The sequence below is a fragment of the Phalacrocorax aristotelis genome, chromosome 3 (genome assembly GCF_949628215.1).
Source record: "Phalacrocorax aristotelis chromosome 3, bGulAri2.1, whole genome shotgun sequence".
NCBI classification, from domain to species: domain Eukaryota; kingdom Metazoa; phylum Chordata; class Aves; order Suliformes; family Phalacrocoracidae; genus Phalacrocorax; species Phalacrocorax aristotelis.
In genome coordinates, this window is record NC_134278.1 from 1,387,777 (window position 1) to 1,403,655 (window position 15,879).

At 63.8% G+C, this 15,879-nt stretch overlaps 1 protein-coding gene across 1 annotated transcript; it reads left to right on the forward strand.

Annotated features, from left to right (window-relative positions):
- The first annotated feature begins 6,976 nt into the window (after window positions 1–6,976).
- On the forward strand, window positions 6,977–12,701 carry SCARA3 (scavenger receptor class A member 3). The gene is made up of 6 exons (XM_075089809.1): window positions 6,977–7,328; window positions 8,464–8,523; window positions 8,590–8,709; window positions 9,230–9,328; window positions 9,755–10,798; window positions 11,882–12,701. The coding sequence occupies exons 1-6, from the start codon at window positions 7,322–7,324 to the stop codon at window positions 12,319–12,321; spliced, it is 1,770 nt and encodes a 589-aa protein (XP_074945910.1). The 5' UTR covers window positions 6,977–7,321; the 3' UTR covers window positions 12,322–12,701.
- The last annotated feature ends 3,178 nt before the right edge of the window (window positions 12,702–15,879 follow it).

The window sequence follows — 15,879 nt, forward strand, 5'->3', positions numbered from 1 at the left end:
GGGTGGGATACGTGGGTGCATGTTCTCCCGGGATTTTGGGTGGGATATGTGGTGCCTGCTCTCCTGGGACCATGGATGGGACACGTGGGTGCATGTTCCTCCAGGACTGTGGTGAAACATGGGGTGCACACTCTCCCCAGACAGTGGGTGGGACATGGGGTGCCTGCCCTCCCCAGGCCATAGGGGTCTGGTATCTCAGCTCTGTCCTCACTGCCATCCTCCCCCTGAAAGAGGCCTGACCAGCCTTTCTCTTCCTCCCCCAGCTTCCTCTTCCTCCCCAGACGCAGAGCAGCCACGTAACCCTTTCGCTGCCACTCCTGCCGGTGCTGGCACAGACGGACATCCCTCCGTACCACCGCAAGCCCCCGTGCCGCAGCAGTGGGAGGCAAACGTGAGGGGCCCGTGGGGTGACACCTCGTTTCCTTCCCAGTTTTCGGGGCGATGGCATTTTTCTGGAGCAGGAAGGACAAGCAGAAAGGGGGTCTCCCGCCACCGCTGGCCTCGCAAGTGGCAGATTTGGGGACACTCGTCCAGGAGAGGGGTCCCAAGCCCTGGGTGGAAGATGCCATCCCCCAGCAGCCGGTGGTGGGGGAGCTGGAGGAGGAGTTTGCCAAGTTCTGCCGGATTCAGCGCCCCGGTAAAGGCCGGCGGCTGACTGGGACCCTGCGGTTGCTGTGGCACATGGCACAGTTGAAGGGTGGGAGCAAACAGCGCCGGGCTTCCCAAGGAGCTGAGGAGAGCCGGAGAGTCGCTGGGATGCAGGCACAGGCTGCCGGGAGATGCACCGAGCTGAGGGGGGAAGCGCCGGGGCTGCCGGAGCAGCCGTGGACATGCCAAAAAGCCACCCAAGGTGGGGAAGCCCAGCAGGAAGAGCAGGTGAAGGCGGTCAACATCCCTAGCATGGTCCTACACCTCGGGGAAGACGGCTGGGATGAGCCGATGCTTGGATGCAAAGCACGAGGTGGGGATGTGCCGAGGGGAGGTGGTGGCCATGGGGATGAGATGGGGCAAACTCAGCCCCTGGTCCAGGCAGGTGCCAGCAGGAATGAGGGGGGAAGGACCACCGGCTCACCCGGGAGCCTGGGGTTGTGGGTGGAAGACAAAGATGCTGCCATCATCCCTCAAGGGGACTGGGATGGGCAGGACTTTAACCCTCCATCAGCAGAGGGAAGGTCTGGGGTGGAGCGGAGGAGGCAAGTGTGGAAGAAGCTGCAGCGCCTGGGAGAAGACATGGCGAGGTGGAGAGGGAGGTCCACGAGAGACCTGGCAGTCAGGCTGGTGGAGGTGATCCTGCAGACAGAAACCAGGATGTACCCTACAGAGACAGGGAACGACAGTGACCGGCAGGAGCAGGGGCTGGGGGGGGCGAGAGCCGGGATGGGCAGCTCGGAGGACACGGGTGCTTTGGTGGACACCCGTGTGAAGGCCAGCACGGTGCAGCAGCGCCCACAGCTGCAGGACCTTGCCGCGTACCACAACATCCCCGTCTCCATCGGTGGGACCGTGTATGGGGATGATCAGCACGTCCCCACCATGCTGGAGCCATATGGGGATGAGCAGATCTGGGAGGACCCCGATGATGACATCCTGGAGCAGGGAGGTCCACCAGCTCCTCCTAGACCCTCAGTGGTGGTCAACTGTCTCGTGGCGGCAGAGGCCAGCAGCAAAGAGCAGTGGAGAGAGGAATTCCCAGACGTCTGGGCGCAATATGAGACGGACTGCGGGCTGGTGTCCGAGGAGGAGGAGGTGAGCGGAGCACCAGTGCCCTTCCAACGGCAACCCCTGTTTCCAGCAGACATGGAAGACGAGGTGGCGAGCATCCTGCAGGACCTGCTGGATGACGGCGTGGTGGTGGAAGGCACCTCTTCCTCCAACAGCCCTTTACAGCCCATCCGAAAGGCTAATGGGAAGACCTGGCGCCTGACATTGAATTGCAAAGCTGTCAACAAGGCCACCCCCATGGTGGTGGCTCCGGTGGTCCTGGACAGGACCAAGCTCATCACAACCCTCAGCCCCAAGAGCAGGTATTTCTCGGTGGTGGATCTATCGAACCCCTCCTTCGCCATCCCCTTGGCAGCAGGCTCCAGAGCCAGGTTTGCCTTCACCTTCAGGGACCGGCAGTACCTCTTCACCCGGCTGCCCCAGGGCTTCCACAGCACCAACTCCATCGTGCATCGGCGGGTGGCTCAGATGTTGTCCCAGCTGGCCCAAGGAGATAAACCTTGGGTTTTTTCCTACGTTGATGACATCCTCATCACTGGGAAAAAGCAAAAGGAAACTGAAGACCGAACAAAGAGGGTCCTGAAGCTGATCCAAAACACGGGCTTTAAAGCCAAGTTTGAGAAGGCGCAGCTTGTCCAGCCCAAGGTGAACTACCTGGGGATGACGATCGGGGCCAAGGGGCGAGAGATCCAGGCCAGCAAGCTGGAGGCCATCAGCAAAGCGCCCTGCCCGTGGGACATCCACAGCCTTCGCTCGCTGCTCGGGCAGTTTGGCTCCTTGCAGGATCACATCCCTGGTTTCTGGGAGCTGGCCCAGCCGCTCCACCGCCTCACCATGGGGCAGGTTGGGTGGGAATGGGGTCCGGAGCAGGAGCAGGCGCTGAGCAGCCTGAAACACGCCGTCCTGACAGCTCCCACCCTGCGATTCCCTGATAAGTCCCAACCCTTCGTTATCAGGTTAACGACCAGCAAAGAGGCGGTAGGAGCCACCTTGCTGCAGGAGGACGAACGGGGCCAGCTGGTCCCAGTGGGGCACAGCTCCCGCATCCTGAAGGACCACAAGGTCTCCTACTCACCACAGGAGAAGGGGTGCCTGGCGGCGGTCTGGGCCGTGCAGGCGTTCGAGACCCTCACGGAGCCGGCCCCCATTGTTATCCAGCTGCCCCATTCCCCATGGAAATATCTCCTGTGGGGCGAAGTGCTGGGTTCCCGCAGGACGAACCCGCACCCAACGCGGTGGACTCTGCTGGTAGTGAATGGGGGCGCGGCGGCAAGGGGACCCCAGCCTAAGCGGGGACACCCCCCCAACACCCCGGTCCCCACTGCTCCCGCCCTACGGCTGCTGCCCTCTCACGTCCCCAAGGCCAACGTGTGGTTCACGGCCAGCAAGAAGGCTCGCTCCGCTGGCTTTGCTGCGGCCAACCTGGAAGAACGGTGGCTGCTGGGGGTGGCCGAGGGCAGCTCGGCGGAGGGCGCGGAGATGGTGGCTCTCAGGCAGCTCCTGCACCATCACCGATGCTCCTCGCCCCTCTATTTGTACACCAGCTGCTTGTCCTTGGTGGAAAAGCTGCAAAGGCAGGTCGGCGAGTGGGAGTGGGGACCGTGGGTGAGCCCGGGCGAGGGTCTGTGGCCGAGCATCGTGCAGTGGGTCTGCGCCAACCCAGGGGTGCTGCACGTCAGGTACGTGGCAGGGGATGGGAGCAAGGAGCCAGAGGAGTGGATGTGGAGCCAGGAGGTGGGCAGGAGGGCCGCGGCGATGTCTGGCAGGGCCGTGGGCAGCTGGCAGATTTGGGAGCCTTCGAAGTATGAGAAGCAAGAAATCATCGCCCAGTGTCACAGCTGGTTGCACGAGGGGGTGGAAGGGACGCTGGCAAGGGTGCAGGAGGTCGCGTCCTGGGACGGCGACAGCGGGCAGGTGGCCTGTTGGGTGCAGAACTGCCTGAGCTGTGCGGCAGGCAGGGACGGAGCCGGCAAGGTGCTGCCCCAGCGGGAAGAGGGGCCGTGGTCGCAGATCCAGCTGGGCTACATCAGCGGCCTCCCCGAGACCGAGGAGGGGTACCGCTCCCTCTTGGTGGTGGAGGATGAGTTTTCGGGGTGGGTGGAAGCCTTCCCGATGTGGGAGAGGACGGTGGAGGAGGTGGTGGAGGTGCTCTGCAGCCAGATTTTTGTGTGGTACGGGACTCCTCGTGCCATCCGTTTGCCGCCCAGGCCGCGCTTCCTCCGGGATGCCGTGATGGTGGGATGTGGCGTGGAGCTCCCGTGGGACATCCTGCAGCCCGGCCAGGTGGGACCGGCCACCGCAACCCTGCAGCGGCTGGCCTGGGGGGCTGGCAAGGAGTGGGTGAAGATGCTCCCCTTGATCCTGGCGGGGACCAGGTCCGTATGGGCGCAGGGAGCGGCGCTGACCCCCTACCAAACTATTTTTGGCTTCCCGTTGGAGATGCGGTGGGCATGCGAGGAAGGGGTCTGCCCCCAGGGCAATGTCCTCCCCTGGCTCAGGCAGCTGCAGGAGGACGGGGCCAGCTACAAGCACCAGACCGAAGCCGCGCTGCTGAGGGACTGCCCGGAGGGGGATGCTCCGTGGCCGTAGCCCCCCAGCTCCTCCATGGGCTTGCTGTCTGTGTGTTGTATATTGTGGTGTGGGGAGAAAATGGGGGTACTGGGCTTGCTGGGGGGCTTTTAGGCAGGACTGGAGAGCTTTTAGGCAGGACTAGAAGGTTTTAGGCAGGACTGGAGAGCTTTTAGGCAGGACTGGAGGGCTTCTGGGCAGGACTGGGGGGCTTTTAGGCAGGACTGGAGGGCTTCTGGGCAGGACTGGGGGGCTTTTAGGCAGGACTGGAGGGCTTCTGGGCAGGACTGGGGGGCTTTTAGGCAGGACTAGGCAATGTGCAACCTCTTCTTGCTATGGTGTTCAAGTGCAGGGAGGGAACACTTGCTGGGTATACTGGTTTTGACTGGGATGGAGTTGGTTTTTTTCCTAGCATCCAGCACGGCACTGGGCTCTCCAGCTGTGACCTCCAACAGTGCTGGGAGCACTGGGATGGTGCTGCCATCCACCAGTCCTCTGGGGCTTGGGGGACCTGGGTTGTGGGAGGGGTGGGCAATGGCCTTGGCCTCACTTGCTTTGGTTTCTTTATTTTCTTTCCCTCTTTTTCCACTTTGTTGTTTATTAAATGATTTTTTAAATCTCAACCCACAGGTTTTCTTGCTTGTCCTCTTCCTTTCTGTACTGGGTTTGGCTGGGATAGGGTTAAATTCTTCCTAGCAGCTTGTGGTTTGGGTTTAGGCTGAGAACCGTGTTGATCACAGAGGGACGCTTCAGTTATCGCAGTGTTTGCACAGTGTCAAGGCCTTTTCTGCTGCTCCCGCTTCGCTGCCCACGACACCGGGGAATCAGATCCCAAGGCTCAGCAGCCTTTGGGAGCAGTGGAGGAGGGGAGAGGGGCCGCGGTGTCCAACACCCGAGTCTCCGTCCCCGTTAGTGACCTCCAGGTGATCTCCTGATGCTCCTCGTGGTCTTCAAAGGGCTGTGGGTCTGTATCCTTCTCCATCTCTCCTGATGGTTCTCAGGTTATAGCTCTCCAAGCCCCTCTGCTACTTAAAATCATAGAAATCAGAATTATCCAGGTTGGAAAAGACCCTTAAGATCGACTCCAACCATTAAACCAAACGACAAAGGCAATGCAGGGCGACCACAAGCCCCTGGAAACCTCAAGCTCTGGCCCGTAAGCTGGTTGAAGCCAGAGGAGCAGCGAGGCGGGAGCTGTGGGCTCACCTGGGGACCCCCAAAGAGCTGCGCTGGACGACAGGATCCGGGGCACAACAGGTAGCCCAGGGGCTCATGGCAGGAGCCCATCTGCCACCCCAGAAGAAGTGTATTTAGCACTTCTGCAGCGAGCGAGCAGCCCGAATGCTGAGTCAGCACAGACTCAAGAGAGCAACCCCGCCGCTGATTTAGCACCAGCATTTAGCTGGCCGGTAAATCCCGTAGCAAGGCAGCGGTTAAAATAGCTGCAGCTAAAGGAAGCCGGGATCGGCTGAGTTGGACATCTCTGGATCGGCTCCACCAGCCGTGAGTCATCGGGGATGGCCTGGACGGGCTGAGGAAGAGCAGCAAACTGCAGCCGCCGAGGATGAGGATGGTGGGAAGAGGACCCCGATTGCTGGCGAGCATCCTCTGGCAGCTCTGGAACCCCAAAGAGAAGCCATGGGCCGGGGCGTCGAAGGACACAACCACGGCAAGAGCATCGCTTGCGGGGCTCTGGCGATTAAAAAATTATCGTGATAGACGTTGGCATGTTCTCTGGTACGACCTGGTGGGGAGAGCCCGGGGATGGAGCAGAGGCACCCCAAAAATGCTTCCAGAAACGGTCCGGGGGAGTGAGGGGGAGGTTCCGGGACCCAAAAACACGGGATGGGGATGTGCAGGAGCCACGTCCGAGCAAAAAGGGGCTGGCAGGTGCTGGTATGGGGAATATTATAGAAAATCAACTCTTATAAGCCAGATGAGAGGGGCTGGAGCAAGTAGGGGGCTGCTGCAGGAGCGGCAGAGCTTTGGGTGGCTGGAGACCCCTATCCCCGGTGTCCCCATGGTGACCGGGGACCCTTGGAAGAGGAGGGAGGCCGTGCCGGGAGGAAGGCTGGCCTGGGACCCCAGGTAGCAGCAGCCTGACACAAAAGCCTCAGTGGAGAGGGGGTCTCGGCAAGGAACCCCCAAATGTCCTTGACCCACACAGGACCCCTGTTGCACGTCTCTGAACTGGGACCACCGCTCCAACCAGAAGCTGGGAGCCAAACAACAGCACCCTGGGTCCCAGGCAGGACCCCAGACCCCAAACTACAGCACCTCATGTCCCTGACCCAGAACTGGGCCCAGAGCAGGACCCCAGACCCCAAACTACAGCACCCCCTATCGCTGACCCAGATTCAGGGGCCATACCCAGGACCCCAGACCCATCTCCCTGTGTCCCTGATCCAGATCCAGGGGCCATACCCAGGACCCTAGACCCATCAAACCGCCCCAGGTGCATGTGCCCAAACCCCCAGACCCCCCAGTCCTGACCCCAGCCCCTCATCTCCCTAAGCCAGACTCCTGAGCCACGCTGCCCTTGGTCCAGGACCTCTTCCCCCAGACCAGGACCCCTTCCCCAGACCCCAGGCCCCCCAAAAGCCGCTGAGTGAGGCCGGCACAGCACGGCACGGCGTTGGTCGGACATTTGTTAGTCATTAGGGCTGGAGGGAAGGAGGGCGGGCGCGGGACCAGCCTTTCTTCTCCAGCACATATCCCAGCGCCTCGCCTTTCGGTGGCCAGCGTCCAGCCCGGCCGGGCTCTGCCGTCACCCGTCACCCGTCCCCATCCTGCGTGGGCAGAGGCCATGGGTGACCGGGTGGCTGCGGGGATGCTCCACCACCGTGGTTGTTTTTAAAGGCTCCCCAGGAAGTTTTGGGAGCGGGGGGCCGGCGGGGGGGAGCAGCCCCAGCCATGCTGGCCGCTCGCTGACGCTCGCCGGGAGGAGACGTGCCGGGGCGGATGCGGGAACCGGGGCGGTGAGGCCTGGGTCGGTGCGGGATTGCACCCACCGCCCCCCAGCTTGGGGGCTATGAAAGGTGAGTGGGGGGCAGCCCTGGGGGGGGGGTTGGAGCCATGGGGAGAGGAGCTGGGCTGGTGGCACGGGGGACAAGACGGGGTGGCCATCCCGGAGCGGGTGGTGGAGCTGGGGGGGCAGACGGCACCGGGGGATGCAGCCCCCTGCTCCCCACGGGCAGCATCTCCCCATGGCCCAGGGGCACCCACACCGCTGTGGGGGCAAGAGGGGCCGGGCGGGGGCGTCCCAGCAGCAGTGCTTCCCCTCGCTTGCTCAAAGCCCACCACTTGTGGACTCCCCACGGCAGAGAAGCACAATTTGGGGCAGCTGAAAAGTGAAGGGCCATGCCAGGGAGGACAGGGGAGAATCACCACCGCCCCCAACCCTGCGAGTCCCCCCCGCCCGAGCCCCCCACCCACCTTTGCATGGGGGAGGCCCCAGCTGTATAAAGCAGGGGGTGCCAGTGCTGTGGTCCCTCCGGCCGTGCCTGTAGCCCCCCTGCGGCACCCCGGGCTGGAAACCCTCTTTCTGCCAGCGAGGAGGTTGGGGAGGCCCTGGGCAGGGGGTGGCTGGGCTGGCAGGGGGCTGCGGGGGGCTCTCGGGCACGGCACAGCTCCCGGGGAGCTTTGGGGAGCCAGGGAGGGAGGCACCATCCCCCTGCCCCAGGCACCTTTGGGGTCAGGTACCGGTGCTGAGCGCATCCCCTGGGCCGAAGCCACAGGTGGGATCCAGCCCAAGGTGTTTCCCACCGTGGGGGAGCACCCCAACTTGCCCCCCACCGGGCTGGGGGTCTGGCCTGGGTGCTGGCTGGGGCAGCACATGGGTTTTCTTTGCTCCCACGGTTTTTGCAAGAAGGGGCTGGGAAGCCACAAAGCCCCTCAGGGGGGCCATCAGCTTCTCCATCTCCCACTTTTTGGCCAAATGCAACCCATTTTCCCCAAGTTTATGGTGTCTGAGCAGGGTCGTGTCCCCATGGGCTGGTGCCGCTGGGCTTTGGCCAGCTGAGGGTGGCGGTGATGGCTCCCATGTGGTTTCCCATATGGGGGGACACTGGGTCACGGCGACGCTCGGCAGGCATCTCCAGGGACCACCGGGACCCTCGGGGCTGGGAGCAGGAGAGTGCAGGCAGCTCAGGTCCCTCCTATGTTGGCTTTCAGAAGACGAGCCGATGGGAGGAGAGGAAGAGGAGATGCCGACCTTCAGCTGCCGACAGAGCGGTAAGGACATCCCCCGGGGTGGGCAGGGGGTGCGGCAGGGTCTGATCCTTTCCCCTCTGCACTCAGGCAGGGCATGGACCAGCTGCAGCCGGTGCCAGAAGAACCTCTCCCTCCAGACGGCCGTCAAAGTCCTCTATATCTTCTCCATCCTCCTCATCGTGGCCGTGACTGTGTTGGCTGCCTTGGGTGAGCACGGGCAGGGTTGGGAGGTCCAGCTCCTGCCTTCCCTCCTGCCCTCATCGGGGCAGACCCTTGGGGACACCGGGGCTCCCCCAAAGCACCTTCAGCACCCGGGCACGGACAGGAGCTTCCAGCTCCCCCTGACCCACCCCTGGGATGCATGTGGGACCCTGTGCGTGATGCCACCTCACCAGGGGATGGCTTTACCCCCACGGGGACCTCAGGAACCACCCCAGAGTCCAGAGTTTGCCACCCCAGCACCTCCACGGGCAAGAAACTGTCTCCCAGGCTTCAGCTGACGTGGGCTGGACCCCAGGAGATGCTTTGTAGACCTTAGTCAAGCCCTGAACCTGAAATCCCCTTGGGACACTCACCCTGGGGACCCAGCACTCACCAGCCACCCAGCCCGGCTCTTCAAGCCCTGGCCACCCTCCTCGCCGGGGAACAAGCTGGGAGGAAAGGTGTGGAGGACGATGACATCCTGGCACCTGCCCACCTCCCCTGACACCCCACCTTTCCTCCACAGTGTTCAAGAAAGTTGCCTCCATCTCCAACGACATCAGCTCAGCGCAGACCTATTACGAGAAGAAGATCGTGTCCATCCAGGAGGACCTCCAGGGACTGGGTGAGTGGTTTGCACCTTGACCTGGAAGTCTCCTCCAGGCTTCGGCACCGTGTGTCCCTCCAGCTGGGTGGACCTCAGCTGCTTGGTGCTGTCAGCCAGGGGCTGAAGCATCTCCATGTCTCAGGTCCTGGGGGGTCCCTCAGAGCCAAAACCCCACTCCTCTCCCAAGATTTTGGGGAAGGACAACTGTACAACGCCAAGGGTGGGGTTGGTGGTGTTGGGCTCTTTGGGGAGCTTGCTGCACAGAGGTGGCAGGAGGAGGATGAGGGTGGGAGCTGGTGCAGGCTGGTGGCATCAGGGTTGTCCCAGCCATGGCTCTGTGGTGCCCATCTCCAGGGATGGACCATGGTGCTCCTTCCTCTGCTCTGGGCCTCAGGCCCAGCGAGGTCCGGGGTGGGGTAAGAGACCTCTCTGCCCTTCATTCAGATGAGAAGACCTCGGGGAACTGCTCCCTGTGCCACGAGACGGGACAGCTGGGCCAGGAGATCACCAAGCTTCAAGGCGAGCTGGAGGAGATCCAGAAGATGCTTTTGGTTCAAGAAATCCTGCTGGACCGGACCTCCCAGACCCACGACCAGCTCTCATCCACCAGCAACAAGATCACCAGCGAGGTGGACAACTGCTCCTTCTCCATCCGGCAGGTCAACGAAAGCTTGGGGCGGTTCCTGGCCCAGGTTGGGGGGTGGCAGGTCGTCACCTCCCAGCTAGACAACTCTCTCAAGGGCTTGGCCCAGGAGCGCTACGACGTCCGAGCGGCCATGCAGCAGATGAACTTCACCTTGGGGCAAACCTCCGACTGGATCCAGGTCATCCAGAGGAAGACGGACGAGGAGACGCTGACGCTGCAGAAGATCGTCAGCGAGTGGCAGAACTACACCCGCCTCTTCGGCGGGCTGCGGGCCACCTCCTCCAAGACCAGCGAGCTGGTGAAGAGCATCCAAGGCAGCGTCAGCGCAGCGGCTCGGCAGGTTGGCCAGAACTCGGAGAGCATGCACGACCTGGTGCTGCAGGTGATGGGGCTGCAGCTGCAGCTGGACAACATCTCCTCTTTCCTGGATGACCACGAGGAGAACATGAACGACTTGCGCTACCACAACAGGTATACGCAGAACCGCACGGCCGAGCGCTTCGAGACCCTGGAAGGTCGCATGACCTCCCACGAGATTGAGATCAGCACCATCTTTGCCAACATCAACGCTACCGACAGCCACGTCCACAGCATGCTGCGCTACCTGGATGACGTGCGGCTCTCCTGCACCCTGGGCTTCCACACCCACGCCGAGGAGCTCTACTACCTGAACAAGTCCCTCAGCCTGGTCCAGGGTACCACGGACCTGCTGCGGGAGCGTTACAGCCTGCTCAGTGCCCGGCTGGACTTTGACATCCGCAACCTGTCCATGATCATGGAGGAGATGAAGGTGGTGGATGTCCGGCATGGGGAGATGCTGAAAAACATCACCATCTTACGAGGTGAGGTGCATCCTGGCTGGCACAGCCTAAGCCTGGCCTGGGATGGATTTGGGGAGGTAATCTGGCATGGGGAGGAGGGGGCTGTTTCTTCTGTGGCTGAGCATGGTGGGATCTGGGCTCCTTGGGAGCGTCCTGCACCATGGAGGACCCAAACCACCATTGGTGAGGCCAAGGCTGTGTTGCGATGTGCATGAAGGCACCCAGACACTTGCCCATGGACGACAAGAGTCCTGGGGATGGAGCTACGCAGACTCACTTGCACAGCTGGCCCTGCCTGGGGGGACAGGGACAGCAGGGAGGTGACCCATGTCCTTCCAGCACGGCCAGCTTGCATACTGGTGCCAGTGACCCCTCTTGCTGGTCCTGGTGGAGAGGGCATGGCTGCCCCTGGATGAGGGTGCCTGAAGCTTCTCGCAGTGGCCTGGGGACATCTCCACCCACCCAGGGGAGCAGCGGGGCTCTCCCAGCTCCACCACTGGCCCCACAGCACCCTGGCAGCTTCCCGCTCCACCACGGACCACCCAGCCCAGAGCCACACGGCAACCGCATCTGCATCGTTACGGGGCTGCCCGAATGAGTGAGCCTGGGCCACTTCTTGGATCTGGTTTTAGGAGAACCCCTGTGGTGGCCCCCCCGCAGCACTGTGCCCCCAGGCAATGCCAACTGCCCTTGGAGCCCGGAGTAAGGGCCACAGGGCTGGGGGAGCCGGGCTCAGCTGATCCCAGTCTTAGCAAGGGCCACAGGGCTGGGGGAGCCGGGCTCAGCTGATCCCAGTCTTAGCAAGGGCCACAGGGCTGGGGGAGCCGGGCTCAGCTGATCCCAGTCTTAGCAAGGGCCACAGGGCTGGGGGAGCCGGGCTCAGCTGATCCCAGTCTTAGCAAGGGCCACAGGGCTGGGGGAGCCGGGCTCAGCTGATCCCAGTCTTAGCAAGGGCCACAGGGCTGGGGGAGCCGGGCTCAGCTGATTCTGATGTTACCAAGGACTATGGGGCTGGGAGAACACAAAACCTCTGGGTACCTCCCCCTATCCGTGCTTTGGGGTGCTGCCCCCCATGCTTCTTATTCACCCCTCCTCTCCCCCCAGGTGTGCCGGGCCTCCCAGGCCCCCGCGGCCTCAAGGGCGACGTGGGCGTCAAGGGCCCCCCAGGAAGCGAAGGAGAGAAAGGCGACGCGGGCAGCCTGGGCTCGCCGGGACCCCCGGGACTCCCCGGCCCCCCAGGACCCCCAGGTCCCCAGGGCGAAAGGGGTCCCCTGGGTTTGAAAGGCTTCCCTGGCCTCAAGGGCACCAAGGGCAGCTTTGGGCAATCTGGCTCCCGGGGACAGGGGGGCCCCAAGGGAGACCCTGGCCCCCCAGGGCCATCTGGGGTGCCGGGGCCAGTGGGACCCCCCGGCCCACAGGGCAAACCGGGACTCCCCGGGAACCCCGGGGCTGTGGGCCAGGCTGGCCCAACGGGGCCCAAGGGAGACCCTGGTTTGCAAGGCCCCCCAGGGCTGCCGGGCCCCCCCGGCCCCCCAGGACAGTGACCCTGCCAGCCAGGGCACCAGGGCAGATGAGCTGGTGTGGAAACAGGGGGGTCCCCACCGCCAACCCCCACCCCGGACCCCCAGAGCATCCCCGGCGGGGGCGTGAGGCAGAGCCTCACAGGACTTGGGGGGTGGAGGGATCCCAGTACCCCCAGCGCGAGGGGCTGGGGCTGGTCCCTGGCTCTCAGGGGTGCTGCCGGCTCTGGGGTCTGGGCTCGGCCATTCCTGGCCCTGGGGTGGGGGTCCCCATGGGACAGGGGGTCCCCACGGGACAGGGTGCAGCTGGTTTGTGCCCTTTCCTCACCCCTGGCCACCTCTGACTCCCCCAAGCCCGAGTTGTGTCCCCAATGTACTCCCGGCACAATAAAGCTGTATGGGGAGAGGCAGCTCCTGCGTCGGGGGCAGCGGGGTGGGGGGAGCACCCACAGCCAAACGGCTGCTGGGACGGGGTGCAAGTGATGGGCGAGTGCACGCGTGGGCATGAAAGTGTGCACGTGTATGCACGCGTGTACCTGAGGATGCCAGTGCACGCGTGGGCAGGTGCACGCACATATAGGCACGCGCGCAGGGGGTGCCCACAGATGCGTGCACGCGTGTGCAAGCGTGCACGTGTGCCGTTGCTGATGGGGACCCCGCTCTCCTGCCTCCCACAGCCGCGCTCCCCACGTCCTTGGCAGTGAGAAACGGGGCTCTTGGCTCTCCCCAAACCAGAGCCCCCCTACCCCCCCCCGCCCTGGGGAGGGGGGAGGGTCGCAGCCCAGACCCCCACCACAGCCGGGAAGGTGCGTCACTGCTCCGCTCCGTGCCTCAGTTTCCCGAACCGGGCCCTGCGGTGAGACGGACCCCCAGTGTCAAAGGGATGGGTGTCACCTCCTCTGCGACCCAAAGCCAGGGTCCCCGAGGCCTGGCTGTGGGGGGACCCCACCAGAGCAGGGGGTGGGCAGGGAGGGGGTGCAGCTGGTACCAAGAGCATCATGGTGCTGGGGAGAACAGCCAGGCCGGCCCCACCGGCCCCGTCCCCTCCGCCGGCGGGTGCCCCAGCTCGGGGAGCCCCATGCCCAGCCCTGCCCAGGGCACAGGATCCCACCGGCCCGGCGGTTTTATTGCTGTTGGCAAAGCAATTTCCTGTTTTCATCGCAGAAACAGCCCGGGGATGGTTATTAACACGGGCCAACGTGGCCCCGGTCCTGGTTTGTAGCTGCCGCGGTTGGAGAGGCAGCACAGAGTGGGGGGTGGGGGGCTCTGAGCAGGGGGTGGTGGGGGAGCAGAGACCTGACAACTCATTACATGGATGGGGTGCGGGGAGACAGGCCCCCAGGCAGTGGCTGGGATCGCTGGGGCTCTGGGGATCAGGATAAAGCCCTGAGCCCCCCTGCCCCGAGGGGTTGCTGACTGGGGGGGTCGTACCCCAACCCAAGCTGGTGGGCCCTTGGGGCTGTGAGTGCCACACCACAGTGTGCGATTATCACCGGAGCCGGAGCCTCGGCCATGCCCAGCACCGCTCCGTGCCTCAGTTTCCCCCAACTAGGCAGGTCCTGACCATGCTGTAACCCCCACCCTGACCTCCTCAGCCCTTCCCAAACTCCTGCGTCCGCGCAAAGCCGGAGCACATCTGGCGGGGATTGGCCGCAGCATAACATTGGGCAGCGGCTGTGCTGGTGTTTGTGGATGGGCGGCCGCGTCCTCCCCCGGGCCCGCGAAAAATGTGCAAAGGAATGGGTTTTCCCTGCCTGGTACGGGGCAAAGCTGTGCTTTCCGGGCGGTGGCGAGGGTGGGCGATAGGATTTCAGAGCTGGGAGCAAAAGGATTAATAAATAAATGAGGAGCGGAGGCGGGGAAGGGCTGGGTGGGAATTGCTGACGGCAGCCGGGAACGCTCGCCTTCAAGGGGGTTATTCTTGGCTGCTGCTGGCCGGTGGGGTGGGCACGGAGGGGAGCGGGACGGCTGGGCTGCACGGCCTCTCCCCATCCCTGTCCTTCCAGAAGGGTTGTCCTAAACAGTCTTGTGGAAGGATGGCGTGGACACAGCACCTCCTGGTCCCATGGCAGCTGTGCACAGGGTGCTGGGGACACACAGCCCCATGGCAGCAAGGCACAGGGTGCCCAGGGACACACAGCCCCATGGCAGCCGTGCACAGGGTGCCCAGGGACACACAGCCCCATGGCAGCTGTGCTCAGGGTGCTGGGGACACATGGCCCCAGGGGACAGCCGTGCTTTGGGACGTGTGGCCCCATGGCAGCCATGCACAGGGTGCCCAGGGACACACAGCCCCATGGCAGCTGTGCTCAGGGTGCTGGGGACACATGGCCCCAGGGGACAGCCATGCTTTGGGACGTGTGGCCCCATGGCAGCCATGCACAGGGTGCCCAGGGACACGCAGCGCACAGACAGTGATGCACAGGGTGCCCCCGGGGACACATGGCCCCCAAGCAGCGATTCTCAGGGTGCCGGGGATACGTGGCCCCATGGCAGCGATCACACACGGTGCTGGGGACACACAACGCATGGGCGGCCATGCGCAGGGTGCTCTGGGACACGTGGCCCCCAGGCAGCGATGCGCAGGGTGCCTGGGGACACGCAGCCCACAGGTGGTGATACGCGGGGTGCTTGGGGCCACGAGGCCCCACGGCAGCGATACACCTGGTGCTGGGGGACACACAACGCCCGGGCAGCCATGCGCAAGGGTGCCTGGGGACACGCAGCCTGCAGGCAGCGATGCACAGGTGACATCGGCCATCGATAAACGCCGCAGGACGCCGGAGGCGCCGGGCGGGCGCCGCAGCCAAGCACAACAGTTTGCAGCTGCAGGGCTGCGGCCGCGGGCGTTGCTGATGGCGGCGCAGCTCAGGACCGGCTTTCAGGTCGCCGGCCCCAGCCAACACCCATGAAAGGGCCCATTGATGGCGGGGCGGAGGGAAACCCGACGGTGTCGAGTCTGCAGGGTGAGGTGGGGTCCCTCCAGCTCCTCGTCCCCCGCCCTGCCCCGCGGGGGCTTCCTGGACTCCTGCCTTCTCCCCTGCCTCTGCCAGGAGCAGCTGGGAGGGGGAAGAAAACCAGTCGCTGCACCGTGCCTCAGTTTCCCCATCGGCCCCGGGGTGGTTCACCCCCACCCAGGCCCTGGGCCAGCTCACATGGCAGGTCCCTAAAGCGGTGGGATGCTGGGGAGAGTTTGGGGTGCCTTAGCTGGAGTCCCCCTAGATTCAAGGTCAGCCTGAGGTGAGACAGGACACGAGCAGCAAGAGGATGCACAGCCTGACCCCCACTGGGGAGAAGCAGTGCCAGAGGCAGAGGGGGCTCCTCCCCCAGCTCCTGTGCCGCCGAGGCTGCAGCCAAGCTTGCAGCATCGAGATGTACCCCAAAAACAGAATTCCCTGGACTTTTGCTGTCCCCCCTCATGCTCCGTGGACCCTCACAGCTCCGCTCCCTCTCAGAGGCGCGAGCGCAGCAGGTAACTCCCACCTAGCAGCACATTTACCAGCATGGTATGAATTTAATCGTGACACGTATATACAGGGGCTGCAAGGATTACCGTGACTGTTTCATACAGGCTCATCCACA

Coding starts and splice junctions, on each gene's coding strand:
- SCARA3 (XM_075089809.1), top strand. Junction 9,329..9,754: donor GGAGGACCTCCAGGGACTGG/GTGAGTGGTTTG, acceptor CCCTTCATTCAG/ATGAGAAGACCTCGGGGAAC. Junction 10,799..11,881: donor AAACATCACCATCTTACGAG/GTGAGGTGCATC, acceptor CTCTCCCCCCAG/GTGTGCCGGGCCTCCCAGGC.